General features: G+C 51.8%; 1 protein-coding gene across 1 annotated transcript; it reads left to right on the forward strand.

The window, feature by feature from the left end:
* Positions 1 to 420: 420 nt before the first annotated feature.
* LOC138373006 (serine-aspartate repeat-containing protein I-like) lies at positions 421 to 7,777 on the forward strand. The gene is made up of 4 exons (XM_069339055.1): positions 421 to 469; positions 1,997 to 2,106; positions 5,392 to 7,091; positions 7,195 to 7,777. Exons 1-4 carry the CDS (start codon positions 421 to 423, stop codon positions 7,775 to 7,777), a joined length of 2,442 nt encoding a protein of 813 aa, XP_069195156.1.
* Positions 7,778 to 8,772: the final 995 nt, after the last annotated feature.

Genomic DNA, 8,772 nt, shown 5'->3' on the forward strand with positions numbered 1-8,772 from the left:
CTGGGCCAGGAGAAGAGTGCCTCTCACCTGGGCCAGGGAGAAGCAGCAGCAGGTGCCTCTCACCTGGGCCAGGAGAAGAGTGCCTCTCACCTGGGCCAGGGAGAAGCAGCAGCAGGTGCCTCTCACCTGGGCCAGGAGAAGAGTGCCTCTCACCTGGGCCAGGGAGAAGCAGCAGCAGGTGCCTCTCACCTGGGCCAGGAGAAGAGTGCCTCTCACCTGGGCCAGGGAGAGGCAGCAGCAGGTGCCGCCCACCTGGGCCAGGGAGAGGCAACAGCAGGTGCCGCCCACCTGGGCCAGGGAGAGGCAGCAGGAAACGCCCACCTCATAACTTCGCCAAATAAACTTTAGACACGGGACCCGCCTCGCCTCCCTCATCAGCACACTCTTTCATTTCATAAATCTCCGCGGACCGTCCACAAAATGAATGTTGACACTGCCATCCACGAAGCCCCAGGAAGGAAAAATGACGGTGAGAGAGACATAATGAGACTGTTCAACAGACACAAGACTTTTAGCGAGAAGTGTGAGACCGTATTCTTCCCCCCACCCCTCACAACCCCAGAGGGCAGCGACGTTCCTCCAGATGGCAGCGACCTTTTCCCCAGATGGTAGCAACCTTTTCCCCAGATGGCAACGACCTTTTCCCCCAAGGGGCAGCTTCCTGAAAACTCCTTCCCGTGAGCCTGAGCTTCAACCCAAACGAAATCATAGTGAATTATCCTGTCAACAAGGCAGGTATTATCACCCAGCACACGCACAATTTAGGTCAAAGAACCATCAGGTCGGACGAACGTATACCCAGAGTATTTTACACCCCGGCTTCGACAAACAAGCGTTGTTGTATACACAAACTCCACACGTGTGTGTGGGTCTCCTGCAATTACATTCTGGGGTAGACGCGTAGCAAACGCACACTCGAGTAATTTAGGGCTGAAAATTTGGCTGTTATCTTGACGCAATGTATTAGTGTCGTAAATCTAACCGGCGTTATATTGCTCTTGCAAACTGCTTTTGTTGTGAAACCCTCTGGTGTGGACACAAGGTTCTCCACACGCTACTAAAACATTAATAGAATAAAACTAACTTTGTGTGTGTTTTGTGTGTGTGTGTGTGTGTGTGTGTGTGTGTGTGTGTGTGTGTGTGTGTGTGTGTGTGTGTGTGTGTGTGTGTGTGTGTGTGTGTGTGTGTGTGTGTATACTCACCTAGTTGTGGTTGGTGAGTACACACACACACACACACACGTGTGTGTGTGTGTGTGTTTTACAAGACAGTAGTAATACATACTCTAGAGCAACACACCTTAAACACTGAGCAGTGACCTTTCACATTTACCCGCCTCACCAACCCCCCTAACCCCCAACTCTGCCACACCCCCACCCCCAATCCCCCATCCCCCCCACCTGTGCACCTCGCCCAAGGCCCGCTCCCTGGCGGACGCCGGTACTCTCTCCAACACATTCACAGTCAACAGATAAATCCAGAAGATGGACTGACCTCTTAGAGAAAGAGAGTGTATTTTCTAAAGCCAACTAACGTGATTGTTTGAAGCGAGACCGTCGCTCTACTGCCTACCTCACCCAACTGCTCAATATTAGATAAAAATTGTTTTAAAATATCATAAATTAAATCTTATGTATATCTCTGATGTAACATGTAACAGCTTTTTGAGAGAGATTACCGTTTAAATGTGCATTCTAAACCACTTGTCAGCTGTAGGATTGGCGTGTGGGGTGTTACGTTACCTCCTGTGAGGTTAGTCTTTATTATAAACTGTTTATTAATACTGAGGAGTTGCTTCCCTCCAAACACACACCGAAACTACGACGTTGGTACAACGTTCGAGCAAGATTTAACACCTAACCAGTTATAACAACCAATATAGCAACGTTTGTAACATCGTTCTAATACGTCACAAACACGTTAAGCCAAGATGTAACAACTTTATTACAGGTTGTAACAAGAGGAAAATAGAGACAGTTTCGGTTTGTGTTTCCAGGGTTAGAGAATGTTCTTGAAAGAAATCTGCAGCTGGCAACTGGGAGGCCGCGGTATTACTCCGCCAGTAAAGTAGTACCTTTTGAGCTGGATATTGTTCAGGAAGAAGGTGTATTGCTATAGCAAAACTATGTGAAGGAAAAATGGACTCAATCAAAAAACCCGCGTTGGAAATATGGTAAATGGAGTCAGTAAGAGGGTTTGATTGGAAATGTTGAAGAATAGAGAATTAAGGGGGCGATGACGTAATCGGGGGAGGGGACGGACGCCATCTTGGCCATCGTGAGGAGGAATAGTGACGGCCAGTCTAGCTTGCTCTCCCGAGGGATTTCTCCTGCTATACTTGAAGATAAGCCACTGGATTGTATTAAGAGGGTTGCAAGAAGGGGTAGAGTTCATTGACAGTGACAGTCTACTGAGCAGTTTCAGAGAGAGAGAGAGAGTCCAGGTTATTTGTTTGTTGTTTTAGATTTAGCTACTCAGAACGAAATGTCCATGTAGCACGGGCTATGGTGAGCCCGTAACTGGAGAGTCCAGATTGACGAAGATTAGGCCACCCAAGAGGTGGCACGGGCATGAATAGCCCGTAAGTGGTGATCCTTTTGAGCCATTACCAGTATCAAGAGCTGATACTGGAGATCTGTGGAGGTGTGACTGCACCCTGCGAGACGGGAGATGTCTCCCGTCAGGAGAGTCCAGATTTCCTAGGGATTTATATGTGTGTGACACCAGCTGACAGGTGTGGTGGCTGTGTGCACAGTTTCAGTTATGGACTAAGAGCCATAAGGGGGGGGGGAGACCTGAACTCTGTTTGGGTGATAAGATACCAAGTTTTCCTTCAGAATAACTTTGAGTTGTAAGGAATGAATGTATACCATGCAATATTTCGAGTGTCTGTTTATATATATATATATATGAATGAAAACTCACACCCCAGAAGTGACTCGAACCCATACTCCCAGAAGCAACGCAACTGGTAACTACAGGGCGCCTTAATCCGCTTGACCATCACGGCCGTCAAAAGGAAGTGATAGCCGAGGCTATTTGAGCCACTTCCCCGACGGCAACTCGGATGGTAATCTTGGGCATAGCATTTCACCAAATCACCTCATTCTTTGGGGCACACGTGAGGAACACAAATGCGAACAAGCCTGAATGGTCCCCAGGACTATATGCGAATGAAAACTCACACCCCAGAAGTGACTCGAACCCATACTCCCAGAAGCAACGCAACTGGTAACTACAGGGCGCCTTAATCCGTGATGGTCAAGCGGATTAAGGCGCCCTGTAGTTACCAGTTGCGTTGCTTCTGGGAGTATGGGTTCGAGTCACTTCTGGGGTGTGAGTTTTCATTCGCATATAGTCCTGGGGACCATTCAGGCTTGTTCGCATATATATATATATATATATATATATATATATATATATATATATATATATATATATATATATATATATATATATATATATATATATATAACTTTGTCATCTTCTTTAGCTTTTTCCCGATTCCTTGAATTCCATTAAAATACATGACGAGAACGTGGCAAGGGGCGCTGAATGTCGGCAGTGTTCTCGCTAAAAACACCTCACAATTTTTCATATTAGGCAAAATGGCAATAAATAAATCTTGTCAATAAAGATAGCATTTTAATGACCATCCACGCTGCTCCATACATCAATCATCACCATCCACGCTGCTCCAGACACCAATCATCACCATCCACGCTGCTCCAGACACCAATCATCACCATCCACGCTGCTCCAGACACCAATCATCACCATCCACGCTGCTCCAGACACCAATCATCACCATCTACGCTGCTCCAGACATCAATCATCACCATGCACGCTGCTCCAGACACCAATCATCAAGACTCGTCCCACATGTCACTCCTGCGAACAGCCTTCTTGCATCTCATCTCCGGAATCCCACCTTCTCCCCTTCCCCCCACAACCACCACCCCCACCCCCACCACCCCACCCCCACCCCCCACCCCCATCACAATCGCGAGAGATTCAGACAGGTGGTAGGTTCTTTTTTCTGGGGGCTGCAGCCTCCCAGGTCTCTCGAGGCGGCCTCTACTCTCTTTCTCATGAATGCTAATAGACTGCTCTCAGTAACCAGGCCCGCCATCGTCAAGCATCCCAACACTCTCTGTGACGCCTCACAGACGCGCCCTTCTCACTCTACCAGGCCAGTCAGTTCAACTAATTTGAATTAGTTATCGGATTGGATGCATTCGGGGATTGATTAACTTTGATACACATCTTTTATATATATATATATATATATATATATATATATATATATATATATATATATATATATATATATATATATATATCAATGTTCCCTTTTAATTAAAAAAATGGCTGATATATACTGCACTGACTTTAACCTATATGTCAAGTTGCAAATATTGCGTCCCAAAACTCAATGGCTTTGTTTATGCAGTTATGATAATATTTTACTGTCATGTATAATTCGAAGCAAGGGTTGGTAATGCCAGCCAGGTATGACTGACCTTTGACGGAACGTTGACCCCAGTCCTTCACCACGGCGAAGAGTCTGTAGACACGCCTTCGGTCACCCTTCCAGGGGAGCAGGGGTCACCCTCAAGGATTTCCCAGTTTAAGATTTGCTACCTTAATTTGTGGACCAAGCATGACTTTAGCCATCTTCTTACACGTCTGTGATGCGGTGATGCCCATTTGTGATGCAGTGATGGTGGTGGTGCAGTGGTGATGCAATAATATAACTGCGGTGATGTAGTGGGGGGTAGGGAGGGCGGCGGAGCATTCAGGCAAGACACGAGAGAGACGGAGGTGGGCTCCTTCAGGTCCCGGTAAAGAGGGATGTATTGGCCAGGTGGGCCCAATATGCCTGGTGCGTGCCGGTGGGCCCGTCTTATCCTTCCCATCTTGAGGTCGCTCCGCAATAGGAAATTGAAAATTGTCTGGCAACCCATTTTTGCTCCGATTGATTTCAGATTGATTTATGTGAAAGTTGAATTTCAATATCGCGGTTGAGCTGAGAAAATTCTGGTGCGGTGCGGAGGAAATGTTCGGTTTATCCTCAACAAGGTTACCTCAACTGCTGCTCTTGTTTGCATCCTGGTTATTGTCAGTCTCGAATGAAAATAACATTTTATAGCTGAATTGTGCCTTAACCCATGAGAAATATCTGATCTCTTATGAGGATCTTGGACATAATATACAAGACTTCGCTTGACAAGAGACGTCGCGGACAGTTTGACAGGATTACGTACCGCTCTAAGGGCCAAAGGAAAAATGTTACTGAGGAAGTCATATTTATTGTCTCGTAATAGGATGAACCGGTGTACCCTCACCTTCCCTCCTGTCTTAAAGTGACTCCCTCTCCCACTCACTCAGGAGTGGGAGAGGGAGGCTGGGCTGCAGGCTGAGACGGAGGCTGGGCTGCAGGCTGAGACGGAGGCTGGGCTGCAGGCTGAGACGGAGGCTGGGCTGCAGGCTGAGACGGAGGCTGGGCTACAGGCTGAGACGGAGGCTGGGCTGCAGGCACAGACGGAGGCTGGGCTGCAGGCTGAGACAGAGGCTGGGCTGCAGGCAGAGACGGAGGCTGGGCTGCAGGCTGAGACGGAGGCTGGGCTGCAGGCACAGACGGAGGCTGGGCTGCAGGCTGAGACGGAGGCTGGGCTGCAGGCAGAGAGGGAGGCTGGGCTGCAGGCTGAGACGGAGGCTGGGCTGCAGGCAGAGACGGAGGCTGGGCTGCAGGCTGAGACGGAGGCTGGGCTGCAGGCACAGACGGAGGCTGGGCTGCAGGCTGAGACGGAGGCTGGGCTGCAGGCTGAGAGGGAGGCTGGGCTGCAGGCTGAGACGGAGGCTGGGCTGCAGGCAGAGACGGAGGCTGGGCTGCAGGCTGAGACGGAGGCTGGGCTGCAGGCTGAGACGGAGGCTGGGCTGCAGGCAGAGACGGAGGCTGGGCTGCAGGCACAGACGGAGGCTGGGCTGCAGGCACAGACGGAGGCTGGGCTGCAGGCTGAGACGGAGGCTGGGCTGCAGGCACAGACGGAGGCTGGGCTGCAGGCTGAGACAGAGGCTGGGCTGCAGGCTGAGACGGAGGCTGGGCTGCAGGCTGAGACAGAGGCTGGGCTGCAGGCAGAGACGGAGGCTGGGCTGCAGGCTGAGACGGAGGCTGGGCTGCAGGCAGAGAGGGAGGCTGGGCTGCAGGCTGAGACGGAGGCTGGGCTGCAGGCACAGACGGAGGCTGGGCTGCAGGCAGAGACGGAGGCTGGGCTGCAGGCAGAGAGGGAGGCTGGGCTGCAGGCTGAGACGGAGGCTGGGCTGCAGGCTGAGACGGAGGCTGGGCTGCAGGCTGAGACGGAGGCTGGGCTGCAGGCAGAGAGGGAGGCTGGGCTGCAGGCTGAGACGGAGGCTGGGCTGCAGGCTGAGACAGAGGCTGGGCTGCAGGCTGAGACGGAGGCTGGGCTGCAGGCTGAGACGGAGGCTGGGCTGCAGGCTGAGACGGAGGCTGGGCTGCAGGCTGAGACGGAGGCTGGGCTGCAGGCTGAGACAGAGGCTGGGCTGCAGGCACAGACGGAGGCTGGGCTGCAGGCTGAGACAGAGGCTGGGCTGCAGGCACAGACGGAGGCTGGGCTGCAGGCTGAGACGGAGGCTGGGCTGCAGGCTGAGACGGAGGCTGGGCTGCAGGCACAGACGGAGGCTGGGCTGCAGGCAGAGACGGAGGCTGGGCTGCAGGCTGAGACGGAGGCTGGGCTGCAGGCAGAGACGGAGGCTGGGCTGCAGGCTGAGACGGAGGCTGGGCTGCAGGCTGAGACGGAGGCTGGGCTGCAGGCTGAGACAGAAGCTGGGCTGCAGGCTGAGACGGAGGCTGGGCTGCAGGCTGAGACAGAGGCTGGGCTGCAGGCTGAGACGGAGGCTGGGCTGCAGGCTGAGACGGAGGCTGGGCTGCAGGCTGAGACAGAGGCTGGGCTGCAGGCTGAGACGGAGGCTGGGCTGCAGGCTGAGACAGAGGCTGGGCTGCAGGCTGAGACGGAGGCTGGGCTGCAGGCTGAGACGGAGGCTGGGCTGCAGGCAGAGAGGGAGGCTGGGCCCTGCAGCCTCCACCGAGATCACCCTTTTACCCGTCCTCCTTCACCTCGCTGACAAAATATCGGGCAACGACATTACCCTCTACATCCACGTCATCAACAGGCTGCTCGTCGTCGCGAATGGACTTCCGACAGCCTCCGATGGACCCGATGACCTCCTTCCAGCTTCAACACCTGCTACCGGACCCTCCGGCCCGGGGACCCTGGAGCCGACCCCCAGGGAGCCCTCACCGTCCGGCCTCAGCGACTCCACAGTTCTCGAGCATGTCCCACTGACAGGGACCGCAGCAACATCCAGGACAGCTGACCAGGACGACGAAGTCGACTCCGAAAACCCGACGAACTCGACCAACTCTGAAGACGAACCCATGGAGGCCGACCACGATGACACTACCGACTCCCATGCTTTAGTCGATATCACCGGCTCTCCTTCCCCTCACGCGGCCGCCCGGGCACCATCTACCTCCTCCAGATCCCGTACCGACACCAACAAGCCTGACAGGCTCCCATGCTGCCTCCTCCGGGTATGTCTGAAGTGGCCGTCGGATATACTTTCCAAGAAGGACAGACAGCATAACTCCATAATCCACAACGACTACTGGGAATACAAGTGCAGGGAAGCAGGACGGATCCTTCACATGGTCGTGCCTCAAGAACGCCTCGACCACACCCATACGACACCTTGAAGAAGGAAATTCGACCAGCATAATAACTTCGGGGAACTGGGATAAGGAAACCAATTCTCTTGTAATACCCGAACATCTTCCCCTAGACCGGCCGATTGTGGCCAGTCCTGCTGACTCCTGTGGCACTCAGCTATGAGCAACGTGGGTACCCCCATCAATTCACCCGTCTGACCAGCCTTATGGATTGGATTGGATTGGATTGGATTGGCGCGTCCACGGACCACATCTCTAGATCTCCGGTATCAGCTAGTGATACAGATAATGGCTCCAAAGAGCCTCCATTTACGGGCTCACCATACCCCGTGCTACATGGAACTTTTTGTTCTGAGTAGCTAAATCTAAAACACTAAAACACAAACCAACACTCCCTCATTACGGGCTATTTATGCCCGTGCCACCTTTGGGTGGCGTAATTTTGAAATCTTCAACAATCAAATCGCTCCCTCACTACTTAACAAGGGTTCGGGAAGGAATGAAACGTCGTCACTATTTCTAATTTCATGTGTGGACTGGCTTATTTGTCTTCAACCTCGATATTGTTACTTCTTCTTCTTCTTCTTCTCTGCAACGAGTGTAACTAACAGGTTACGCTGACTGACAGGTCCCTGAGGGAAGACCCTTAAGAGACTCGTTACCGTACCATCCAAGGAGAGAGTTGAAGGTTGCCACGCACCAAGCCTCCCATTGATGAACTGATGAATTGGATATAAAGATGACAATCTCGCCTGTAAGGTTTGAGTATTGTCGAGTTTTAAGGATGACAGTGAATGCTCAGGAGGAAAGAAAGCCATAACCTCAAGATCTTGGAAAGACGACGACAAATATAGAATTTTCTTAGGACATCTGGAGGTCGTAAGACAACTGAAGGATCTGACCGAATATAAATATTACATTTTCTTACATACAACATTACAAATGTATTTAAACATGAAATACCTATTTCCAAATTTTTCTTATTGCTCAAAGACTCTTTTTTTTCTTTACCGCCAGGAAAC

The sequence above is a fragment of the Procambarus clarkii genome, chromosome 40, assembly GCF_040958095.1.
Source record: "Procambarus clarkii isolate CNS0578487 chromosome 40, FALCON_Pclarkii_2.0, whole genome shotgun sequence".
In the NCBI taxonomy this organism is placed as follows: Eukaryota; Metazoa; Arthropoda; class Malacostraca; order Decapoda; family Cambaridae; genus Procambarus; species Procambarus clarkii.

What these genes read in the sequence shown, in the direction of transcription:
- LOC138373006 (XM_069339055.1), top strand. Translation starts at nt 421, where the DNA reads ATGAATGTTGACACTGCCATCCACGAAGCCCCAGGAAGGAAAAATGAC. An exon ending in CCCAGGAAGGAAAAATGACG is followed by an intron (nt 470 to 1,996) that starts GTGAGAGAGACA and finishes TTGTGTTTCCAG; the next exon opens with GGTTAGAGAATGTTCTTGAA. An exon ending in CAGGCAGAGAGGGAGGCTGG is followed by an intron (nt 7,092 to 7,194) that starts GCCCTGCAGCCT and finishes CGTCATCAACAG; the next exon opens with GCTGCTCGTCGTCGCGAATG.